The sequence below is a fragment of the Callorhinchus milii genome, unplaced genomic scaffold (genome assembly GCF_018977255.1).
Source record: "Callorhinchus milii isolate IMCB2004 unplaced genomic scaffold, IMCB_Cmil_1.0 Scaffold6, whole genome shotgun sequence".
Classification (NCBI taxonomy): Eukaryota; Metazoa; Chordata; class Chondrichthyes; order Chimaeriformes; family Callorhinchidae; genus Callorhinchus; species Callorhinchus milii.
The window spans coordinates 11,765,136-11,791,045 of NW_024704747.1; the positions used below are offsets into that span (position 1 = coordinate 11,765,136).

General features: G+C 42.3%; 1 protein-coding gene across 3 annotated transcripts in view; it reads right to left on the reverse strand.

The window, feature by feature from the left end:
- Nucleotides 1-25,910, reverse strand: part of vps8 (VPS8 subunit of CORVET complex) — a 327,260-nt gene that overhangs the window by 230,452 nt on the left and 70,898 nt on the right. For all 3 annotated transcript variants that reach the window (XM_007907675.1, XM_042336096.1, XM_042336095.1), the window contains 4 exons: nucleotides 25,617-25,707; nucleotides 23,381-23,427; nucleotides 22,476-22,565; nucleotides 5,386-5,432 (listed from right to left, as the gene is read on the reverse strand). In XM_007907675.1, the coding sequence (XP_007905866.1) occupies nucleotides 5,386-5,432; nucleotides 22,476-22,565; nucleotides 23,381-23,427; nucleotides 25,617-25,707 (275 nt within the window). The remainder of the gene's footprint in view (nucleotides 1-5,385; nucleotides 5,433-22,475; nucleotides 22,566-23,380; nucleotides 23,428-25,616; nucleotides 25,708-25,910) is intronic.

Here is a 25,910-nt window from a genome sequence, read left to right on the forward strand (position 1 = left end):
AAACACTTTCTGTGCATTTGTGGATCAAACTCAGGAAGGGTGCTTTAACTTTCAGTCCTTCACTGTGGTATTTAATAGATTTACAAAGAGCCAGCTGAATTGTGTGAAACATACTCAGTTGACTTGGGTAAAATGCTAATAGTTGACTTGCCGATCACTCAAAATGTGGAAAGGTAATATAATAATCCTTGCATTTGATATAGCGCCTTGTCACTTCTTCAAGACGTTTCAAAGCGCTTCACAGAATATACTGTAAAATGAATTGACAGTATATTTTGTGGGTGAATCGCAGCAGTCAATTGCCCACATCAGTGGCCCACTGCCATGGATTGAGTGACCAAATTATATTTTCTTATATATGGGATTATTTACTGCTAGGTAAACAGAGGCATGTGGAGTAAGGAGACTTGTCCAACGTTTTGCCCTGCCTGGTAATCAAACCCAGGTCTTCAAGCTTGTGAGGCGAGTACTCTAACCACTAAACTGCAAGATAATGCACATTGCTGTAGTGTTGGTTTCAATACCCAAAACCCACAATGAACAGCACATTCAAGGTCGCTCAGCTCTTATTTTGAACATGTTACAGACCTGCAGTTTACTGAAAAGCCCCAAAACTCAAGGCAAGAGCTCAAGGCAAGTCCAAGGATCTGACGGTGTGCATCATTTCTGGAGAAGTAAAAGTAGCACAGAGCTCACGGGATAAGCTACACCTATTCTGAAACCATATGAAAAAAAGCAAGTCTACCTTGCAAACGGGTATGTGTGGGCACACAAAATGACAGAATAATGATATGACAAGCAAAATGGCATAACAAGACTTGTACAAAAGAGCATCATGGTAAGAACCGCTGATCAAACTTGATATCAAAATTTAAATGATTTTAAAACTCTATGATATCTAGCCACGTCTTTTTTTAATGGTAACCTAAGGCAGAATTGTCCGCTCCAATGCCTTATATCCCCAACTGATCCACAATCAGACAGTGGAGAGTCCACAGTGACTGCAAACTATTCACACATCACTGCTGTTAGAATTTACTTGCTTCAGTTTGATGTGGAGGAAACCCGTTTGATTGCACGTTTTGTTCTTGCAATGTGTAGAAACCTCACGTTCTTGTACTTTCCCTAAATGGTCCTCTGTGGTGCAGCTCTGGGTTAGACTGGACAGGACGCCTTTTCTCAGCCTTGACTTTTAATGTTCTTAAAACAGAACACCAGCCTCCAGACGTTAAATTAAATGTTGCTGCTTTAAAAGTAATCTAAATTTTGCTTGAAGGAGAAAACAAACACATTCTACAAGCACAGACACTGCAGATCTGCATTAAACATCTTTGAGGCAGTGAGGGTATGCCTGAAATTGTAGGCACAGTTGCAGTAAAAAGTAAAATCCGATGCTGGAGAAACACTGTTCACAGCCCAAATCCACAGTTAGGACAATCAAGCTCCAGAGACTACTTAGGCAACATCACTTTACCAGCAAATAAATTTTGATTCTATGGAACCAATCTGCTTAACTACACAGGCATTATTTCAATCCCTTCAAATCACAGGATTGAGTGTCTTCAAGCCCAACTTTGTAATGAAAGGGCAAACAACCTACATTTAAGTGCTGGAAAGGTAAAAAAAAATTCAAACCTTTGTTATACAAGAATTTTGATATTATATTGAGGATTTTATTATTTTACCTCTGTTATAAAAAAAAGCATCAAGTTGCAGGAGTGCAGAAGAAAAAATAAGAGCCAAACAGTAGAAGTAAAAACTAAATATTCAGCTATTAACCAATCTGAATGTACAAGTACTTTCAGAGTCCTGTAGCTCAGTGGTTAGAGCACTCGCTTTGCAAGCGAGAGACCTGAGTTCAATTCCAGGCAGAGGGCGAAACCTTGGGCAAGTTTCCTTACTCCACACAGAGCCTAATCCCTCCAAAACCAAAAACAATAATAAATTGGTCATTTTCAATCTACGACTGTTTGTGGGACATTGCTGTGCGCAATTGGCTGCCGCATTCGCCCACAAATATACAGTCAATTCACTTTACAGTATGTTCTGTGAAGCGCTTTGGGACGTCATCCGACGTGAAAAGCGCTATACCAAATGCAAGGATTATTATTATTACTTTATTCATTGGCATGCACAAGCAAAACTTTTAATTGAGTCTAAGCGTAAGAGTGGGGTAGTCCGACTAGTTGGTGGCTTTTTCAAAGAGCCGGCACAGGCACGGTGAACCGAATGGCCTCCTTCTGTGCTCTAAGATTCTATGATTTTACGTGTGTATAGGAACGCAACAACTTGCATTCATATAGTGCCCTTCACGCAGGGTAACATCTTAGAGTGCTTGAATATGATAAGAGGTGGACCATTAACTACCAAAGTATCTAAACGTAAAACTTCACTGCGAGAAACAAGATCATCATCTCATTTCAACTTTCACAGACAAGATGCAGTAATCTAATCAAAATTGAATACTGCGCCAGTTATATTATAAAATGCAACTAAACGCAATATAAATGGATCCTCACACTAGTCACAATGTAGAATTTATCCTGCAGCAATGTACATGTCTACACAACTGAGTGTTAATGACTGCCATCACTAGAAATTTGTTCTGGGAATGTCTACAGTGATCACAGGATCAGAAACATACGTTAAAGCAAACTGAAGTGTGATACTAAAACTGAATGATGTGGAAGAGTGATGGAGTTAAGAGAGAAGACTGAAAGCAGTACTCCAGTGGTATAGATTACCACAGGAATGGGCCAGAGAAATAATAGTAGCCTGGCTGATTGCCATCTAATAATTCTTCATAATAGTAGTACCAGGAGTAATATTTATGATACTAAACAAATACTGGCTCCTCAAATTTTAAAAGCTGTCAGTTTTGAAAATATCAACAAGTGTCTCAACACACTTCTCTGTTCATTTACTCAACATCGGCACACACCACAACACTCTACATCCAGAAAAATACAATCTAGAAATGACCATCACAGAAGGCAGTAATCAGCCTTTACTGCCTGTTTTGTTGCCAACTCTGCTTTTTAAGTTTTTTTTATTAATAATAACATAATAATCCTTGCATTTGATATAGCTCCCTATTACGTCTTCGCGACATCTCAAAGCACTTAACAGAATATATTGTAAAGTGAATTGACTGTATATTTTATGGGCGAAACATGGCAAAAAGGTCTACAGGCAGAATTTGAAGATTTTGAGGAGAGGGGGCAAGGCAGACGGATTGAGGGAGAGAGTTCACGAGTTTCAGAGCATAGTGGCTGAAGGCACGGCCACAATGGAGGAGGGGATGGGACGAGGGACAAACAGGAGGCCAGAGCCAGACGAGCGGAGGCAGTGAGTGGTGAAGTGGTGGGTAAGCAGATCGGATAGGTAGGGAGGTGCGAGGGCATGAATGGATTTGAAAACGAGCGAGAGGATCTCGAAATCGATTTGTTTGGTAATTGGGAGCCAGTGGAGCCTGGCAAGGACTAGTGTGATGGGGATACGGAGTTTTGTGTGGGCAGATATCTGAATTAATTGGATTTTGTGTATGGTATAGCTGGGGAGACCAGCAAGGAGGGCATTGGAATAATCCAGCCGGGAAGTGACGAAGTGTAGACAAGGGTTTTGGCTGCTTTTGTTATGAGTTACGGATGGAGGCGGGCAATGTGGCGGAGATGGAAAAAAGAGATCCTGGTCAGGGATTGCATGTCTAGTAGAAAGGAAAGCTGGGGATCGAACCTGAAGCCTAAGTTGCAAACAGTCAAATCCTCATGGATCCTGGTGGATTTTATGGATTCCAAACTCGTATTATATACCAATTGCACTGTAATTTCCTTGATTTCAATCACCTCTGTTGGGTGTCTTAAACTGAAATGATGCTGAACACACTCTTTGCCTGGTCCTTACCCCAAAGATAACCAGCATTTGAGTTATCTTTAAAGGTTTCCTATTCAGGTGCACAGCAGCTTCCACAGGTAGATTGCACAACTCTCTTCGCATCACTTCATCGCACCAAAATAATCATAAAATGCACTGTTGTGGACACAGTAAATGGGTCTGAAATGCAGACTCATGCTATTTGATGTTCCAGAACACACAAGGTGCATTTATTTATAATGTCAATGCTCAATGGGTAGTTAAAGGTATTTGCTGAAAATTCACAGTATTTCAGTACAATAACCATCAAAGGTTTTCATAAAAATACTTTTATATAGTGGCTTTCAAAGGACATCTCAAAGAGCTTCACATGATTTACTGTGCAGTGACCTCATTTTGTAGGTGAACATGACAGCAAATTTGTGCACAGTAATGTCCCACAAACAGTCATAAAGCAAATTTTAAATGGGGGATTGGTGGCCAGGACACCAGTTACAAACTTCCTTTTCAAATAGTGCCATAAGATCTTTAAGTTAATATCCTGTGAAGCACGTTGGGACATCCTCCCAATGTGAAAGGTGCTAGTATCAAATGTAAGGATTACAGTAAACTCCTGAGCGAATAACTGGTATTCACAGGCTGGGCTCACACATGGAGAACGGGCAGTTGCTCAGTGAGAGAACAGAGCTTGAATGGTGCCTGTAGACCTGAACCCCAGCAGAAAGTAAAAAAGGAGCTAAACCTCATGCAGGAAAGCAGAGAGAAGGAAAGTGTAGCTGAGGACAAAATACATGTAAATACACATAGCTAAAGAGACACCAAGTATGTAGATAATTCTTTGTGCAACCATGCTATTTAGACAAGAAATTCAGCCGCCACAATTATGTTTTTTCAATGATCAGCAGAAAGCACAATCAATCTGATGCAAACGTGTCATCTGGAGACAGCCCCACATTTTATTTATTGCAACTCCAAATTAGTTTATTGGTTAGCGTTTTCTGAGTTTGTGATTGAATTGCCGAATGGTTGATTAAATGGGCCGTAGTTGCATTTTCAAATGCTTTTTGTCTCAGATATTCTGATGTCAGCTTTACATTTTCCCCACCATGTGGCGGTTGAAGGCACTACAGTCCTGACTGAAACTTCAACACACATGAAGAAACTGCTCAGTTTATAGTCAATGAGATTACTGTTTAGAGCATTCCTGCCTAGTCACAAAAGCCATCTTAAAAATATATATGCAAGCTCTTATCATCAATGTATATTGCTGGATTGTCACCAGCAATGTCACTTGTACGGAGACGCTTACCCTACATGAAAGAATAGGTGCAAGTTGTTGAGGGATATCTGTGGATCAAATCCAAAGACATTTTTTAAAAAAATCACCATGATGTTTTCCTACCAAGGCTTTTTTTNGAAACCCAAAGGCAAAACGAAAAATCCCACAGACCATGCACAGTTCCAAATAAAATATAAGATTAAAAGTGACCGAATAGTCCATCGCCTACTTACGTGCGATCGAGCAGAAGACAATAATCAACCATGACAGGCACCATGTCCTGCAGGAGAAAACAAGTAATAAGAAAGTCAAAATCATAATGTCCCTGGAATTCTGACGATGCACAACACAATGGAACAATCATCGGCATCTCCATTTCAGATCTTTTAAACACACGGCAGGCAAGTTTTACAAAGTAATTTGCGCAAAAAAGAGCACAACAAACCTTCGACAATGAGTGTTTTTTACAGAGAAGCCGTACTACCAGATCGGCATTTTTTTTCTAACAAGTTATCTAGGTTCAATCTTCTTTGTGGTTCGGGTTGAATTTCAAAGAGGAAAGGATTTTCAAAAGATCCACAAAAAAATTGGTTGAGGTCTGAACAGTACATTCTGAGTGCTTTGATAAGTCCTCCTGAAATGGAAGGCTCGATATGATTGTTAATATTAACTATATTGTAAATTGTTATATTGATGGATTTTTCGAAAATAATTTATATTGATAATAATAATCCTTGCATTTAATATAGCGCCTTATCACATCTTCGAGACATCTCAAAGCGCTTCACAGAATATACTGTAATTTGAATTGACTATATTTTGTGGGTGAAACACGGTAGCCAATTGCACACAGCTGTGTCCCACAAACAGTTGTGGATTGAGTGACCAATTTTTTTTGAAGGAATTATTACCCCCGGAAAAGCGATCTGCCAATCGACTGACAAAACCAGGTTCCTACGTACTGCTAGGCAAACAAGAGGCGTGTGGAGTAAGGAAACTTGCCCAACGTTTCGCCCTACAGGGAATCAAACCCAGGTCCCTTGCTTGCAAGGCGAGTGCTCTAACCACTGAGCTCTGATGAGGCAGTGTAGTGGATTAGAACTTAGCCCACTGTACAGCAACAACAACAGAGCCTGCTGAGCAGAGGTAGTTAGCAGGTCACAGAGGTACGAAAGGGCAAGGCTTTGGAGGGTTTTAAAGGCGAGGATGAGGATTTTGAACTCTATCCTCTGGGGGATGGTGAGCCAGTGAGGCCGGTTGAGGATGTGGGTGATAGGATCACGGAGCCTGGTGCGGGACAGGACACGAGCTGCAGCTTATGGAGGGAAGTTGGGATGGCTGGCTGGATGGCTGACAAACAGGGAGTTAGCGTTGTCGAGCATAGATGTAATGAAAGCGTGGGTGAGGGTCTTGGTGGCCTGAGGGAAGAAGCAGTGGTAGAGCTGGGTGATGTTGTGGAGGTGAGGGAAGGCAGAACGGATCATAGCAGCGATGTGGAGTAAAAAGGACAATCCGTCAGGACAGCAAAGGTCCTGGAGTAGAGGTTGGAGACAGAGAGATAGAGTTGGGCGTCATCCGCATAACACTGTGCATAACATTGTCTTTGCTCTTTATTTGGACCTTACTGTGCCTGGTACTGATGACCTTTGTGGTCATGATTGAAGGGAGATCTAACTGTTGGATACTTGAGGTACATACAAAATGGAGGACCTGAATGAGGATTGGCTGAATAAGAATGTATTGGAGAAGGCTGGGGGAACGAGGTACTGGGCAGGTACACATTACTGAAAGATGAGAACATATGAACAGTTGAAGGAAAGGGTAGATCTCGAGACTAGTAGAGAGATAACGGTAACAACTTTGTCCCGTTAGAAGCCTCCAAGAATGTGTTGATGGATACATTACGTATATAACATAACCTGATCAGGTCAGAATCAGAAATTAACAAGATTAGTAGTAACATTTGTCTTGTTGGCAACTGATCACCCGGGACAGGACAAAGGGGTTGCTGAGGTCTGGAGAATGTTATCTACTCAGACCAGGGCAAGGTGTCAAAGAAGGAAGAGTATAACTGGCGTTTTGTCAGAGTAAGAGGGTAGGAAGGAGGAAGAGCTGAACAGCAGGGAAGTGCCCAGACTCAAGCCTCTAGCAACTTGAGAATCGTCCGCCACAGCTACGAGAATTGGGGTAGTATATTTTAATTGTATTTTGTCTTAATAATAATAATAATAATAATCCTTGCATTTGATATAGCGCTTTTCACGTCAGGAGGACGTCCCAAAGCGCTTCACAGAACACACTGTAAAGTGAATTGACTGTATATTTGTGGGCGAACGCGGCAGCCAATTGCGCACAGCAATGTCCCACAAACAGTCGTAGATTGAAAATGACCAATTTAATTATTGTTTTTGGTTTTTTGGAGGGATTATTATTAGGCGTGTGGAGTAAGGAAACTTGCCCAAGGTTTCGCCCTGCCTGGAATTGAACTCAGGTCTCTCACTTGCAAAGCGAGTGCTCTAACCACTGAGCTACAGGACTCCAATAAAGATGAGAACATATGAACAGTTGAAGGAAAGGGTAGATCTCGAGACTAGTAGAGAGATAACGGTAACAACTTTGTCCCGTTAGAAGCCTCCAAGAATGTGTTGATGGATACATTACGTATATAACATAACCTGATCAGGTCAGAATCAGAAATTAACAAGATTAGTAGTAACATTTGTCTTGTTGGCAACTGATCACCCGGGACAGGACAAAGGGGTTGCTGAGGTCTGGAGAATGTTATCTACTCAGACCAGGGCAAGGTGTCAAAGAAGGAAGAGTATAACTGGCGTTTTGTCAGAGTAAGAGGGTAGGAAGGAGGAAGAGCTGAACAGCAGGGAAGTGCCCAGACTCAAGCCTCTAGCAACTTGAGAATCGTCCGCCACAGCTACGAGAATTGGGGTAGTATATTTTAATTGTATTTTGTCTTAATAATAATAATAATAATAATCCTTGCATTTGATATAGCGCTTTTCACGTCAGGAGGACGTCCCAAAGCGCTTCACAGAACACACTGTAAAGTGAATTGACTGTATATTTGTGGGCGAACGCGGCAGCCAATTGTCTTGTCTATCTTTCTTTAATTCTTGTATCAATAAACACCATATCTCTTTGAGGATTGTTGGGTCGTCATTTGAACTCTCGGGATCGGTATATCCCAACATAACCCTAGCCATAATTGATATGCACTTGTGGGAGGGTTGTAGTACCAGTTCAAAACTCTGAGAAACTGTAATCTTTGTTGTCTTAAGCAAAACATAGCTTGAGATAAGGTCGATGAAAAATATTTGATGAAAAACATCTGCTGTAAGAGAAGCGTGGCTATTGTGATGTGATTGGAAAGTAATTGAATGGAAAGGGGAAGGGTAAAATCAGGATCAGGAAAATAAGTGTTGGTCACGAACTAGTTAAAAAGCTGAAACAGCCTCTGCAGGTAAGATTGGTAAGAACAAACTATTTCCCAGATTGGTCATTTTACCTTTCTGTTCATGCACATCACGTTATAAAAGGTTTATTTCATAAAGCTGAAACTGAATCTTGGTGTCAGAAATCTTAAATTGTAAATAGTTAAATTTCAAGGAAATTACTTAAAGTAAATATAATAGTTGTTCAGATCTGGAATGCATTGTTTGAAGGGTGGTTGAAGCCGATTCGGTAACAACTTTCAAGAGAGAAGTAGATAGATATTTGGGGAGGACAAAATTGCAGGGCTATGGGGAGAGAGCAAGGGGAGTGGGTTTTAATTCGGATAGCTCTTTCAAAGAGCCAGCACGGACACAATGGGCCAAATGGCCTCCTTCTGTGCCGTATAATTCTATGATTCTATATAAGACTAACCCACTTGAGGTGAACAACAAGATAAAGACAAAATCAGAATGCACACTCCACCAGAATGTTAGTCTGTGGCAAGAAACATGCATTGACTTTGCTAACTTTTTAAAAACCTTTTCCTCTGATTTTCTACCCAAATAAGCCCAATAAGCACACCCGGTTTCTGTAAAATCCTACTGAGCTTGTTCCAACATATAGAACTGGCTACAATGATTGTTTAATGTAGTTTTTCAATTTGTAATCATTCAGATTGGCGTTAAAAGATCCCGTGGCACTATTGAAAATAAGAATGGAGTTTCTCCTAGTATCCTGGCCAACAATCCTCTGAAGAAATTGCTCCTTCACCTCATGATTGTTTATGGGACCTCACAATGCACAAATGGCTATTACATAGAATCATAGAATTGTACAGCACAAAAAGAGGCCATTCGGCCCATCGAGTCTGTGCCGGATCTTTGAATAGAGCAATTAATGTCAATCCCACTCCCCAGCCCTTTCCCCATAACCCTGCAAACCCATCCTCCTCAAATACCCATCCACCAGGTTTTTAAAAGTAGTTATCGAATCAGCTTCGACCACCCTTTCAGGCAATGCATTCCAGATTCGAACAACTCGCTGCATGAAAAAATGTCTTCTCACCTCCCCTCTGCTTCTTTTAGAGACTATTTTGAATCTGTGACCTCGAGTCACCGACACACCCACCAGTGGAAACAGTTTTTCCCTTTCTAACCTATCAAATGCCCTCATGATTTTGAAGACCTCTATTAGGTCTCCTTGTAACCTTCTCTGCTCCAATGAGAATAATCCTAACCTCTCTTGCCTTTCCTCATAATCAAGGTCCCTCATTCCTGGTACCATCCTCGTAAATCTCCTCTGTACCCTTTTCAATGCCTTAACATCCTTCCTCTAGTGTGTTGCCCAGAACTGGGCGCAGTATTCTAACTGAGGCCTAACCAGTGTTTTATATAGGTTAATCATAACATCCTGACTCTTGTACTCTATGCCCCTATTTATAAAGCCTAGAATCCCATTTGCCCTTTTTACAGCCTTGTCATCATTCATTTACCTGCACTCCCAGGTCTCTCTGTTCTTTTACCCCCNTTTAAGATTGTATTACCAGCCTATATTGCCTCCCCTCATTCTTTCTACCAAAATGCATTACTTCGTATTTCTCTACATTTACCTACAGAAACAGTAACTTCGGTACATTTGACAACAAATCCTTGTAGTAAAGTACTTTTGAGATGTTTCAACATTATAAGCATTAAGTGCAATGTGTCAGCCAGCTGGCTCAGTGTCGCCTTTGAGTCAGATGGTAGTGGGTTAAAGCCCCACGTCGGGAGTTGAACTCCAATGCAGTACTGGGAGTGTGCTGCATTGTCAGAGCTGCTGTTCTTTGGATGAGATGTTATAATAATAATAATAATCCTTGCATTTGATATAGCGCTTTTCACGTCAGGAGGACGTCCCAAAGTGCTTCACAGAACACACTGTAAAGTGAATTGACTGTATATTTGTGGGCGAACACGGCAGCCAATTGCGCACAGCAATGTCCCACAAACAGTCGTGGATTGAAAATGACCAATTTATTATTGGTTTTGGTTTTGGAGGGATTATTATTAGGCTCTGTGTGGAGTAAGGAAACTTGCCCAAGGTTTCGCCCTCTGCCTGGAATTGAACTCAGGTCTCTCGCTTGCAAAGCGAGTGCTCAACCACTGAGCTACAGGACTCCAAATGTTAAACCAAGGACCTGTCTATGCCTGTTCAGATGAACGTTAAAGATCCTATGGCACTGCTGGAAAAGAGAAGGGAGTTCTTCCCTATGTGCTCGCCATCAATCCCCCAAATAAAATTGGTTATTCATTTCATGACTGTTTGTGAGACATTGTTGTGTGCAATTAGGCTGTCATGTTCACCTGCAAATACATAGTGACTCCACTTGGAATCCACCTTGATTGGCCTGCAGAGAAGAAAGCAGCTACTGCTTAAACTCCGCACCTCCAATTGGTGGAACTATCGCTTAATGGGAAGGGATGTGTGACCAAGCTGTGGACAGGAAGATGGTGGCAATGCTCTCACGCATTTCATGCTGAGATGCATTGCCCACAGGAAGCTCGTAGTTAATTCCTTGTACCTACCATCCACCAATGAGGGCTCAAACTCGCGCTTATCTGATGTCGAACAACCAACTAGTGACTATCCTCCTCGGGGGAGGTTAGTGGGGTCTCCTTAGAGCTGATCTGACTCCTAGATATGTCTGGAACGGAATGTCGGAGTCGAGCCAGCCCTCTATGGCAGTCTTGGTAGTCGGGATTCCCGAGCCAGGCAGGTCCGCAGTATTCCAGGGCACTGCTGATTTCAGCTGGCTGGGGGCAGAAGGTCATCCCATTCAGCTCCTGTTAACCCTGCAAGCCAAAGCTCTAACTGGTAGGGTAGCCCTAACTGGACAAGCAGCAGGAAAGCTTGCCAGACAGCAATATCAATGGCAAGTTATGCCATTTTAGCTGGATAGACTCCAACAGTACCCCAATACACACTCTGGTGTCCCCAAGCTTTCGCTCTTGCCAACCTGTGCCAAATACTTTGCGGAATTAGATAAGCAGGATGAGCCCCTCCAGGGAGAGAGTGTGCATTCCATTCCAACAATCTATCTCTGGGATTTCCATGTGTAGTTGGGATGTATGGAAATCTCAGCTTGATATGGATACTCTTAAGCATGGTGATGGGTTTCCGCATGTTGCACTTTGGTCAGATACTCAGCTGACAAAATATAAAAAAAAATTCACTGTAACTCCTGTGAAGCATTTGGAACATCCTTCTGATGTGAAAGGCACCATATGCAAGGATTATTATTATACCAAATGCAAACATTATCAATATGATTTCATGCTTCTTAATCCTGCTTTTTATTGTGTCAACTTTAACCGGACAATCAGCATCAAGTTACTAACTAGCAGATCTCCACCTACCCTAATTTTTCACATGCTTACCATACTTCACATCAGCACTCCACGTAGCATTTCAGTGCCAGTGCTCATACACAGTCTCGCAAGTACTAACAACAACAATTTACACTTGGATAGCATGTTGGGAGAATGTCCCAAGGTGCTGGACAGTCAAGTATTTGCACCCTAGCTGGGGGTTGGGATCCAGAGTGTTGGAAGGCAGAGAGGGTAGGGGTAGGAAGGTGACCGGAGGCACAGTCAAAGAGGAGGGCCTTGAAGGAGTCAAGGGCAAGAGCGGGGTTAGAAAGGCTAAGTTGATGGTGGGGGATAGGGTAGGGGACATGGAGTAGGCCAAAGTCCGCTGAGCGAAGTGAACACTAACGCACTAAATCCCCACAAAGTGCAACATGTATGATTATACGTTTCTAAGGACAGACTATTACCAGTTTAAAATGGACAGTTTTTAATTGCAACCATTCCCTCACAAACAGTTAGGTTTAAACGTCTAACAGACTGCAGAATAACGTGAAGCAAGTCTCTATATAGAGCTTGGAGAATTTCACCAGCAGGGACAGGTGCATCTGGCAATTGCAGCACATACGAGCCCGGCACAAGCAGCAACCTGATATCAACTTCAGCATTACATGAACCAAAATGGAAAAAAGGCCCAAGTTTGGGATACCTTCCATCAGAGTAAAACACGACCAGGATGCTCGTGAGCCCCACCAGATGGTCAGCAGGGAAATGCCAGAGCCGTCAGCTGTCCCATTTTCACTGAAGACATCTGGCATGTCAATGCAAAGATAAAGATTTCATCTTGTAAAGCTATTCTCACAAACTATCCATCATGCAAGCCAGCCTGTGCCCTCAATGTCTGAGTGACAGATGCCTGAAGACATGGTAAGCTTTCAAGGTACTGTTTCACTAGCTGTCAGAGGTAGTTCTCATCATTTTCTCTTGTTACTGCCAATGTTGTGGCAGCGATTTCAAGATCTCCGTTGTTTTCATCGGAGGCGCAGTGGATCACATTAAATACATCTTTTATTTTTAAAATGACACTATAATGCGGACTGACAAAAGTGAAAGATAACAACTGGAAGCATCCGAAATCCAGTTTCTCACATCAGCCAGGTTTTACACAAAGCTAAATGCTCAATCTCGCTGGGGGAGGAATTGGAAGAACCACGAAGAACCGCTGACAAGGGGTACATTACTTCCTGCCAAACACCATTATGACAGCTGCTGCTGGAAGGTGTTACCTGGAGTCCGAGTTCGTACATCCAGTGCCTGAAATCCATCTTGATTGGCCTACTGAGAGGCAAGCAGCAGCTGCTTAAACTCCGCATCTCTAATTGGTGGAACCATCGCTCAATGAAAAGGGATGTGTGCCTGAGCTGGGGACACAAAGATGGTGGCGATGCTCTCATGCATTTTATGCTGAGAAGTGGAAGCTCTCAGGGAGTTACTGGTACCTACCATCCACCTAGTGAGGGCTCAAACCCGCACTTGTCGGATGGCAAATAACTAACTAGTGACTATCTTCCTGGGGGGGGGGGGGCTGGGGGTGGTAAGTGGGGTCTCCTTGGAGCTGAACTGCGTCCAAGGTGACATGTTGGGCAACGGAATGTCAGAATCGAGCCAGCCCTCTGTGGCGGTCTCAGTAGTCCAGTTCCTGAGCCAGGTGGGTCCACAGGTCCAGGGTACTGCTGATGACAGCACATCCAACCTTGAATGGGCTAGCAAGGTCAGACTAGAGACTGGGAGCAGGGAACCATCCCACTCAGCTCTTGTTAACCTGCAAGCCAAAGCCTGGTCCTAGCTGGACAAGAAGGATTTAGTATTTATACTCCACACAAGTCTCCATCTCTCCAAATTAAAATTAGAATAAAAATTGTTTTTTTACCTCTTAATAATAAAAAATAATAATCCTTGCATTTGATATGGAAGCCATTTTGTGCAATGCAATGTCCCACAAACAGCCATGAAGTGAATGACCAGTTTTATTTGAGGCATTGTTGGGTAGGACACCAAATGAAACTCCCTTTTATTTTTCAATAGTCCCATGGGATCCTTAACGTCCACCTAAACCTCGGATCCTCGGTTTAACGTCTCATCTGAAGGATGGCACCTCCGACAATGCAATACAGCCCACCACTGGTTATTATCCTAGACCATGAGTTTCAAATTCGGACATAGGACTTGAACTCACAACCTTCTGACTCAGAGGTGGGAGTGCCACTGACTAAGCCAAGCTGACAATGGTTATCAACGGCCATTTGTAGAGCATTGTTATGTTTAAATTGGCTGCCACATTTGCGTACAAAATACAGACACCACAACAACAACAAAATTACATTTGCATAGCGTCTTTCATATCAGGAGGATGTCCCAAGGCGCTGGACAGACAGAATTACAGACCTGAGCTGGGGGTTGTGGCGGGGGAGGGTGGAGTGCAGGTGGGGGGAAGATCGAAACTACAGTTGTAAAAGAGGGTCTTGAGGTGGACCCTGAAGGTGGGGAGAGAGGGGGCGAGTCGGAGGGACTGTGGGATGGAATTCCAGAGGGTGGGTGCAGAGCGGTGTGCACGAAGGCCCGCTCGCCAATAGTGGGGCGAGCAAGGCAGTGGACGTGAAGCAGGTCGGAGCCTGCTGACCAGTGGGAACAAACAGGGTGGTAGGGTGTTAGGAGATTGGAGAGGTAGGGGGGAGCAAGACTGTGGAGAGCTTTGAAGGTGAGGATCAGAATCTTGAACTGTATCCTCTGTGTGATGGGAAGCCAGTGGAGTTGGGCAAGGATGGGGGTGATAGGGTCGCAGAGCCTAGTGCGGGAGAGGACATGGGCTGCAGAGTTCTGGATGATCTGCAGCCTGTGGAGGGAGGAGTTGGGGAGACCGACAAGCAGTGAGTTTGCATAGTCGAGCCTCGATGTAATGTATGAGGGTTTCGGCGGGTTAAATTGGATTCCTCAACTCGATTGCCTGAAACAGTCTCTTTCACAAAGCTTTTTAGAATTTAAGTATCATACCATGACTTGAATTCAATCTAAATTGATGCTCCAGTGCAGTAGTGGGGAGGGAAGGATGCTACAGATCTAAGGCTTCAAATTGACACACTGATGTTAAAAGCTTGTTTGAACCACTTCAGAAAAGAGGAAGGTGGTTGATAAGCCAATTGGTATTGTGGAAAGTTCCTAGTGCAGACAGACTCAGCTGCTACACTTGCCTCCAGAACAGCCACTACAACACCCATCCTCAGCTCCCACCCACATGTCTTGTGTTCATCCAGAATTGTCCAGCACTTTGGGACCCCCACATGATGTGAAAGGCGCTGTATAAATATATATTGTGTTGTATTGAAACACAGACACCTTCTGACCTATATTAAATGCAGACACTGGGGGAAGGGAATTTTCCCACTCAGCTCCTCTTAATACTGCAAGCCAAATGCCTAACGGGTCGGATGGTCCTAGCTGGACAATCAGTGGGAAAGCTTGCAAGACAGCAATATCAATAATAATAATCCTTCCATTTGATATAGCTCTTTTCACGTCTTCCAGACATCTCACAGCACTTCACAGAATATACTGTAAAGTGAATTGACTGCATATTTGTGGGCGAAACACTGCAGCCAATTGGGCACAGCAGTGTCTCACAAACACTCGTGGATTGAGTGACCAAATTATTACTGTTTTTTTTGAGGGATTATTATCCCCGCAAAAGCGATCCGTCAATCGACTAACAAACGGGTTCCTAGGTAAACAGAGGTGTGTGGAGCAAGGAAACTTGCCCAACATTTCACCCTGCCAGGAACTGAACCAAGTCTCTCGCTTGAAAGGCAAGTGCTCTAACCACTGAACTACAAGATTTGGGGTTTTAGTTGATTAGATTCAAGCAGTTACCCCACCCCAAACTCTGGCCTTCCCCCAAACCTTGGCTCTTGCCAACTTGTGCCAAATACATTCTGGAATTAGGTAAGCAGGATGCACCCTCCAGGGAGAGCGTGGGCATTCCATTCCAACAATCTATCTCTGGGATTTCTATGTGTAGGTGGGAGGCTTGGAATTCTCAGTTTGGTTTGGATACTGTTAAGCATGGTGATGGGTTTCCGCATGTGTCAACACCCAGCTAACCCCCCCAAAAAGCTACTGGTATAAACTGATCCCTGTGCTAATTCTCAGTCTAGCCTGACCCAGGATCACCCCAGTCATGGTTGGAAGATGAGTCTTTTGATTTTTAATCTTAAATTGTGAGTTTTTTTTTTTAAACTGTTCCCAGGTATTATTCCTTGGCTGAATAAACACAGTGATTAAGTTAACCACATCTTGCACAATCCACCACCAAAGTTACGTAATTCCAGGGAAAGCTTTGACTTTTTCAGGCAATTGACTTGAGGAATCTATTTTAACCCAAGTCATTTATTATTCATCCTTACACTTGATACAGAGCCTTTCACATCAGGAGGACGTCCAAAGTCTGCAGCATAGGACTCAAATACTAAATATTTTTTAACACAAGTTACTGTGATTACAAACAAACCCCCTGATGTGTGTGAGTGAGAGCTCAAAAATTCTTGGTGAATTCTAAAAAATTTCTTCAGTAATACTGAAAGTTTCTCTTCATTTTCCATCTACACTACACCTTACAGCAGATCCTGTGAAAATCTCAGATGTTTTAACATCAAGGATTATATTATCCCATCTCTAAACCCTTCACATACTCCTCCATTTCCATCTCCCTCATCTATTGTATCGAGTTCTCTCTTAAATGCATTGATGCTTTCTGCTTAAACCACTGCTTCTGGTGGTGAGTTCCATATTCTAAATCGCCAGTCTAAACTTAGGTCTACTAACAGCTGACACATTTATGCTCCTCATTGTTCTATTGAAGTAATATTAGTCTGTATTTTAGCACAACAGCTGAAACTTCATAAAAGGTTCCATGGAGCCAAGAATTACCCTGAATTTATCAGTGGTTTTAAGCTTTAAAATATATAAACTGTACATTTGGCTAATTTCTCAAAGTTTCAGTCTGTGCCAGGCACATCAAACTGTGCTCACAATATCACAAAATTGGTTCAGATGAAGAAGGCCAGCAAATCTTACCTCTCCAGAACTTCTCATCACAGCATCGAGCTGCTTTTTAAATGAGTCCAGTTTCCTGGCTTCACCCACCCTTCCTGGCAACCTGTTCCAGTCGTCAATTACCCTCTGGGTAAAGACAAACTTCTTGGTGTCTGTCCTGAAACTGTCATTTGCAACTCTAAACCTGTGTCCTCTTGTTCTCTTGTCTCAGAGCATTCAGAGGTACGTTTACTTTCTCATTCCCATTTAAAATCTTATACATCTCTCCTAGGTCCATCCTGAGACATTTGATTTTAATATTATAATTATAATAATTTTTAATAATGTTATTATTTCCTTTTAAGACTGAAAACTCCTAGCTTGTTTTAGTCATTCCACTGTCTAAATTCCAAGCCAATACGTGCAGAAACTCGCAATTCCTTTTTCACTCGTCTGTAATAATGCAAATATGCTCGTCACTCTCCATTCAATCAGCGACAGCATTTAAAGAGCTGCACTCACTATTAAACTTTGATACAACATATTCGTGTGGCTTCTTTGGTTTAAATCCAAAGTCTTAAGATAGATTCATGTACATCACGGAAAATAGCAATATTTTAAAATAATCACGGCATTGGCTTTGATTCCTCAGAATGCAACAGTAGACTGTAGGTAATGAGATGACCAAATATTGGCAACTATGCAACGGCACAGCATAATGAATAAATGTACAATTAATTGAGATTAACCACAGTGACAGAAAGCAGAGGGTGGTGGTTAATGGGTGTTTCTCGAAATAGAAGGTGGTGTGCAGCGGTGTCCCCCAGGGATCGGTATTGGGACCACTGCTCTTTCTAATATATATTAATGATCTGGACTTGGGCATAGAGAGTAGCGTAGCAGCTCGCAAGCTCGCCTCCCAAGTGAGAGGACCCGGGTTCGATTCCCGGGTGAGGCGAAACTTAGGCAAGTTTCCTTACTTTACGTGCCTCTGTTTATCTAGGTACATAAGTAGGAGTCCAGTTGTTAGACAATTGGTTGATTGCTTTCTGAGGGTAATAATCCCTCCCCCACTGAAAAAACTGTGGTCATTCAATCCACGACTGTTTGTGGGACACTGCTGTCGAAATTGGCTGCCGCGTTCACCCACAAAATATAGTTAATTTACTTTGCAGTATATTCTGTGAAGCACTTTGAGATGCCGCAATGACGTGATAAGGCTCTATATCAAATGGAAGAATTATTATTATTGTTGTAAGAGTGGGATTAGCAAAGACCTGCTGATCTTCCAAACTGTCAGCAAAGACACAGGATAAACACAAATTTCATTGCCACACTACTACACTTGGGAGGGAGAATGTCACTTGGGTCCAAGCTTTATTCATGTAGCATTTTAATATTATAACTTGACAAGTTATTGAATTCAGTCTGAACTTTGAAGCCAATTTTCTATAATTAATAAAAAGCAATTTACAGAAAATCAGCTTCAAAATTAAGGCTGTTTTGCATCAAATTCTGATATTCTGAAATGGTTAGAAAACAGAGTAAATCAAAACCCTGGTGAAATTTCCCGTTTGTTGAGCTGAATGGTTGCCTGTATATAATGCATACAAGATTATGAGATTACTACTTAAAGCCCGTCAAATAAAACTAGATATTATTACATTTTAATATTTGCGATTCTTTATATCGCTGCAGTTGAAACATGGTTTGATTTTCCTGTTTCTGGGAGAAAGACAATCGTGCAATTGGCTGCCGCATTTTGCCCACAAGATATATAGTCAATTCACTTTGCAGTATGTTATGTGAAGCGCTTTGAGACATCTCGATGATGCGATAAGATGCTATATCAAATGCAAGGATCATTATTAGTAATTACTGAGGGCATATTAAATTGATTCCACCCTAATCTGTACGCATTATATAGACATGATTAAAAGACAATTTATGTCAGAATTGAAGAGACAATGAAAAATCACTTTGGTTCTCCTCTGGTGGTTTGTAGAATTACCTCAACTTAAACCTCAATATATTACTGCCTTGTCACCTGGGCCAACAGAAAAATGAGGCTGCACTTTTCCGCAGAATCAGTTATAAACACCGTCCTCTGCTACAAATGAAGTTTCTGGTGCATGAGCCGCTCACTGGTTACCTGACATCACTGTGGAAGAAGCGGCTCTTGACGCACATGCACAGTGTGGCGCAAGTGCAAATGGGCTTCACTTGGAGGCCCCACTGCTGTGAATGTCTGTGTATTTGTGATTTGTGTGATTGTCAGTGTCTGTCTCTCTATGTGTCTGTGTGTGTATTTCTGTGAATGTGAGTTTCTGAGTGTCTGTGTGTCTCTCTGTGTTTGAGTGTCTGTGTGTGTCTCTCTGTGTTTGAGTATCTGTGTGTCTCTCTCTGTTTGAGTGTCTGTGTGTGTCTCTCTGTGTTTGAGTGTCTGTGTGTGTGTCTCTCTATGTTTGAGTGTCTGTGTGTGTGTCTCTCTGTGTTTGAGTGCATGTGTGTGTCTCTCTGTGTTTGAGTGCCTGTGTGTGTCTCTCTGTGTTTGAGTGCCTGTGTGTGTCTCTCTGTGTTTGAGTGTCTGTGTGTCTCTATGTTTGTGAGTTTCTGTGTACGTCTCTATGTGTTTGTGTCTATGTGTGTCTCTCAAAATGTTTGTGAGTGTCTGTGTGTGTATCTTTCTCTTTCTTTGTGAGTGTCTGTGTGTCTCTCTCTCTCTGTGTTTGAGAGTGTCTGTGTGTCTCTATGCGTTTGAGAGTGTCTGTCTGTCTCTCTGTGTTTGAGTGTCTGTGTGTGTCTCTCTGTGTTTGAGTATCTGTGTGTGTCTCTCTGTTTGAGTGTCTGTGTGTGTCTCTCTGTGTTTGAGTGCCTGTGTGTGTCTCTCTGTGTTTGAGTGCCTGTGTGTGTCTCTCTGTGTTTGAGTGTCTGTGTGTCTCTATGTTTGTGAGTTTCTGTGTACGTCTCTATGTGTTTGTGTCTATGTGTGTCTCTCAAAGTGTTTGTGAGTGTCTGTGTGTGTCTCTCTATGCGTTTGTGAATGTCTGTGTGTGTGGCTTGCTATACGTTTGTGAGTGTCTGCGCGTGTCTCTCTGTGTTTGTCTCTATGTGATTGTGAGTGTTTATGTGTCTCTCTATGTGTTTGTGCGTATCTGTGTGTGTCTCTCTATGTGTTTGTGAGTGTCTGTCTCTATGTGATTGTGAGTGTTTATGTGTCTCTCTATGTGTTTGTGAGTGTCTGTGTGTGTGTCTATGTGTGTCTCTCTATGTGTTTGTGAGTGTATGTGTGTGTATCTCTCTGTGTTTGTGAGCGTCTGTGTTTGTAAGGGAAGAATCTAATCCTTTCATAATGAATGCTAACATAACATTCGCCTTCCTAATTGCTCGCTGCACCTGCAGAGTAACTTTCTGTGATTGGTGTACAAGGACACCCAAGTCCCTCTGGACGCTAACACATTCCAATCTCTCCCCTTCTAAAAAATAACCCGCTGTACTGTTTTTGCTACCTAGGTGGATGACTTCGCACTTCCCTACGTTGTACTTCATCTGCCACCTACCTGCCCAATCACCTAACCTATCACATAGTTTGCGTTCAGGTACTGCTGTAGTTTAACCAGCTAAACCCACAGCTTGCCACTGAAAGCACTATCTGGCAAACTTCCAGCTGCTTGTCCAGCTAGGAACACCCTTCTCGTCATGGCTTTGGCTCACAGGGTTAACAGGAGTTGATTGGGTGATTGAGAAGAATCCCGCTCCTAGTGACTGCTCTAACCTTAAGATCCTGTCGATGAGCCAGGCTGGCTGGGTTGCCATCAGCAGTACCCTGGAGTACTGTGAACTGCCTGACTCAGTATCTGGACTAGAAACCGCCACAGAAGGTGGACTTGATTCCGACATTCTGTTGCCAAACATGTCATCTTGGTGGGGAGGACATCAAGCTGACAACATATGAACTTCTATTAATAGGTATTATGCAGGAAGATTGTAATTTTATGATGATAATTCTTTACTCCTGCTTTTCAGCTTCTGCATATTGAGCTGAACACCCTGGCTGATTGCCATCTAATAATTCTTTATAATAGTAGTACCAGGAGTAATATTTATGATACTAAACAAATACTGGCTCCTCAAATTTTAAAAGCTGTCAGTTTCGAAAATATCAACAAGTGTCTCAACACATACTTCTCTGTTCATTTACTCAACATCGGCACACACCACAACACTCTACATCCAGAAAAACACAATCTAGAAATGACCATCACAGAAGGCAGTAATCAGCCTTTACTGCCTGTTTTGTTGCTATCTCTGCTTTTTAAATCTTTTTTTATTATTAATATAATAATCCTTGCATTTGATGTAACGCTTTATCCCTTTCTTTGAGACATCTCAAAGCGCTTCACAGAATATGCTGTAAAGTGAATTAACTGTATATTCTGTGGGCAAAACGCAGCAGCCAATTGCGCACAGCAGTGTCCCACAAACAGTCATGGATTGCGCGACCATTTTTTTAAAAATGATTATTTAAAGTGATCCACCAACCGACTAACAGCTGGGTTTCTAGTTACTGTTAGGTAAACAGAAGCGTGTGAAGTAAGAAAACATGCCTAAGGTTTCGCCCTGCCTAGGAATCAAACCTAGGTCTCCTCGCTTGCGAGGTAATTGCACTAACCACTAGATTACAGGATTCCACTATTAATCATACATTCCAGCACTCTCCGCACATCCCTTAATTTTGTTTACAAATGTAATTTTGTTGTTGTTTACTGCTCAGGTGCTTTGCAATAATAATAATCCTTGCATTTGGTATAGCACCCTAAATGTCTCTTGAATGTCACTTAAATGTCTCAACACATTTCACAGATGGACGTGGCAGCTAATTTGCACCATATCTCACAAACTGAATGACCAATTTTATTTGAGGGATTGTTGGCCAGAACGCCGGGAGATAGAAACACCCTTCGCTTTTCTAATAGTTTCATGGGATCTTTAACGCCCACCTGAACAGACAGACGGAATCTCGGCAAAACATCTCATTTGAAATCATTTTGATCATGCGTGAGACCGCAATCTAGCAGTGATCAACTGATTTGAGACCCCTGGCCTAGACTGTGACTCAAAGTCCTTGTGTGGCATTTTGAACTTCTGACCCAGAGGTGAAGTTCTGCCAACTAAGCCACGCTGACACCTATTTCCTTTTTGAACGATTTGATTAGTCCAGCCTGAATAATCACTTGTGGTAATGAATTTCATGCCCTAACAATTCTCTGGTTGGACATTTCTTCTAACCTCTATGCTGATTCTTCTCCTAACAAGCCAGAAACTCTGCTCTTACAAGACTGATTAAAACTCTCAAAAATAGTTGCTTTGTATCCAATGTGTACAGTAATTGAAAAAGCTCATTCTCTTAAAATCAGGGAAAAGCTCATTCTCTTAAAATCACTTACCTGGAAATGCTGCTCCATGACCTGAATTTTGCCCTGATCAGGACACTTCCTCAGAGCTCGGTCTGCAAACTGAATCAGAATTTCTACCATCTGAAAGAAAGGTGGTAACCCAATGAAGTTCACCATCTACAAACAGCAGCTTTAACTACCTGTGGCCTCTTCTTAACACCTACTTCGAGTGAAGAGATCTCAACACTAAACAGTGATGGCAGAATCACTGGTTCTGCTGGCCACAATAACAACAAAAAGAGAGACTTGTAGGAATTACTTTCACCCCAGAGTGGTTGGGATGTGGAACACCCTGCCGACTAGGATAGTGGAGGTGGAGTCCATTTTGGCTTAGATTTCTATATTTCTAAATTCAGAAGACAAGAGTATAACTATTTGGGAAAGGAATCAACTTGTTTGTAAGAGAGACAGAATGATGTAAAGCTTAGTCATCTTTTACATATTCTGAATATCTGTTTATTTCCTTGGGACCGTACCTTCTGCCAAGTTTCTCCTAGAGTGCTGCACTCACTAACAAGTTTTGAAAGTAAACAAAACCAAGAATAATTTGTGGAGTCCTGTAGCTCAGTGGTCAGAGCACTCGGCTTGCAAGCGAGACACCTGGGTTCAATTCCAGGCAGGGTGAAACCTTGGGCAAGTTTCCTTACTCCACACACCTAATAATAATCCCTCCAAAACAAAAACAATAATAAATTGGTCATTTTCAATCTACGACTGTCTGTGGGACACTGTTGTGCGCAATTGGCTGCCGCATTTCGCCCACAAATATACGGTTAATTCACTTTACAGCATATTCTGTGAAGCGTTTTAAGACGTCTAGAAGACGTGACAAGCGCTATATCAAATGCAAGGATTATTATTATTAATTTGATTAGAGAAATAAATATCACACTCACCCGGTCAGCTATGACACCCTGTCGCTTGCTCTGGTCTCCGAACAACCCTGAAAATAAGGAGAAAAAGCTTATCAGACCAAACAGCTATCACTCATCTGAGTGTACAGCACACATGTTAGAAGTAAGAAAGTCCTGGTCAGTCACTGCCCATTGTGTCCACTGACGACATCAGTGAAATTAGTTTGGAACAGTCTTAATCTAGTCGCCAGGGAGCGCCAACCAACAGGACAAAAGTGCCCACTAGAATTTAGTCAAATGCCCACAACAACTGAATAATCAACAACAAATTACATGTATATAATGCCTTTCACATCAGAAGAACATCCCAAGGCACTGGACAGTCAAGGATTTGCACCCAAGCTGGGGGTTAGGTTCAGGTGTATGGAGGGCAGGGAGGGTCAATCCCACTCAGTGAGCCCCAGGATGGCTGGTATGGAAAATGGAAATGTTACAGTAGAAGCAGTAATACTGTATTGTACAATAGTAACAATAATATAATTATAATTATTATTATAATACACAGCAGACAATTTGCACACAGCAATGTCCCACAAATAAATCAATTTTAATTGGGGATTGTTGGCCAGGACACCAAGAGAAACTTTTGTCTTTTTGAATAATGCCACAGGATCTTTAACGTCCACCTGAACAGGAAGACGGGACCTCATTTTATACATGGCTCTCACCTGAGGTATTTAAAAGATAGAGAATAATATCGCAAACAAGTGAAAAAAAATCAAATGATTGTTTCAATTCTGCAGTACCTGCAGACAAATTTGTACTGGAAAACAGCAGTTAATCTAGATTGCGTTTTGGAACATTTGAGTTGACCGCCTGAGTTGAGTTCCTCAAAATTACTGAAAAATAATTGTGCTTTCAAGTAATTCAAAGACTCATCTATAATTATTAGAAAGCACTTAAGGGATATTTAAAAAAATACTATACAAATGCCATTTGGACGTGGCAAAAGATAGCACGTAACTTTGAACTATAGTGACTTGTTAGTTGCAGTTGGAGAAGTAGATTTGTGTGTCATCCGCATACATGTGGAAGTTTACCCCATGCCAGCGGATGACATTGCCGAGAAGGAGTATGTAGATGAGGAAAAGAAGGGGGCCAAGAATGGAGCCTCGAGGTACCCCGCAGGTGACCGGGCGGGGGCGAGAGGAAAACCATTGGCCGAGATGAAATGCTGGCGGTTAGTTAAGTCGGACTCGAAAAACGCGAGTGCATCCTACTTAGGTGGATGAAGGAGAGGTGGTGGAGGAGGATGGAGTGGTTGACTGTGTCGAATGCAGTGGAGAAGTCCAGGAGGATGAGGAGGGAGAGGAAACCCATGTCATTTGTTACTTTGACAAGCATTGATTCTGTGCTGTGGACTGGGTGGAAACCGGACTGGAGGGGTTCGAGTTGGGAGTGGAGGGCGAGATGTGAGACAACTTGGTTTGCAACAATGCGTTCCAGGACTTTGGCTAGGAAAGACAGGTTTGAAATGGAATGGTAGTGCGCGAGGTTGAAGGGATGGAGAGTAGATGTTTTTACGAGTTTTTAAGACTCAAAGAGTGGTCTCAGGCAGCTACAAGAGTCAATTACAATCCTGATTGTAAGCAAGATATAAATCATACCCAGGAGCACTTCATAAAATAATCTGCTTATACTACGTCACATGTTTAAAAAGTAGTTGGGTAAAGTAATAGGATTAACAGTCCGCTCCATTCCTATTTGTCTTGTTTCCAGTGTCACTACAGACAGTGTAGAGAGAATGCATTAGTCAACTCTTGAATCTTTATCAAAACGCAAAATACTGCAGATGCTGGAAATCTGAAACAAAAAGAGAAGTCGCTGGGAACACTCAGCAGGTCAGGCAGTATCTGTGGAGAAGGGAAAGTGATTCAATGTTTCGGGTCCATGACATTCACATGAGGGAGAAAGGAATAGAAGAGTATGGGAGTAAGAAATGGGTGAAGACTCATGTGGAGTATAACATCCAGCACAGACTGTTTGGACTGAGTGGTCCGTTTTCGTGCTGCACACTCTTTGTAATCTTTGTAGTATCTTACCCAACAAGCAACAACAGAGGAACCAGCGCCTGAAGAGGTCTGTGGTATTTGAAACAGTATTTATTGCTCTATATTTCCAAGGGTTAAAGCAGCCGCATCAATTGGAGTACAACACATAAAACATACAACAAAAAAAAACATTCTATTCATTGTAAACAGGAAACAGTAGGACTCACCAACTACTGCCTTGGCTTTTCCCTCATGGAAGGACCAGGCCAGAGCCAGCACCTCGGTGAATCTCTCCTGTTTCAAAAGGCAATCCATCCTCTGGAGAAAGGCCATTAAAAGACAAATATATATCAAACCTATTAGGATGTTTTGAAGTAAAAGAGGTGGTGTGGTGTAGTTTGCAATCGGGCCTGTAGGAGGTGTTGCACTTCCTCACTGTGTCACTGCTTACAGATGCAGCACACTTCATTCAACCGAGTGCAAAGCCTATGGTTGCCGGGGTCACCTGACCAAACCATGCA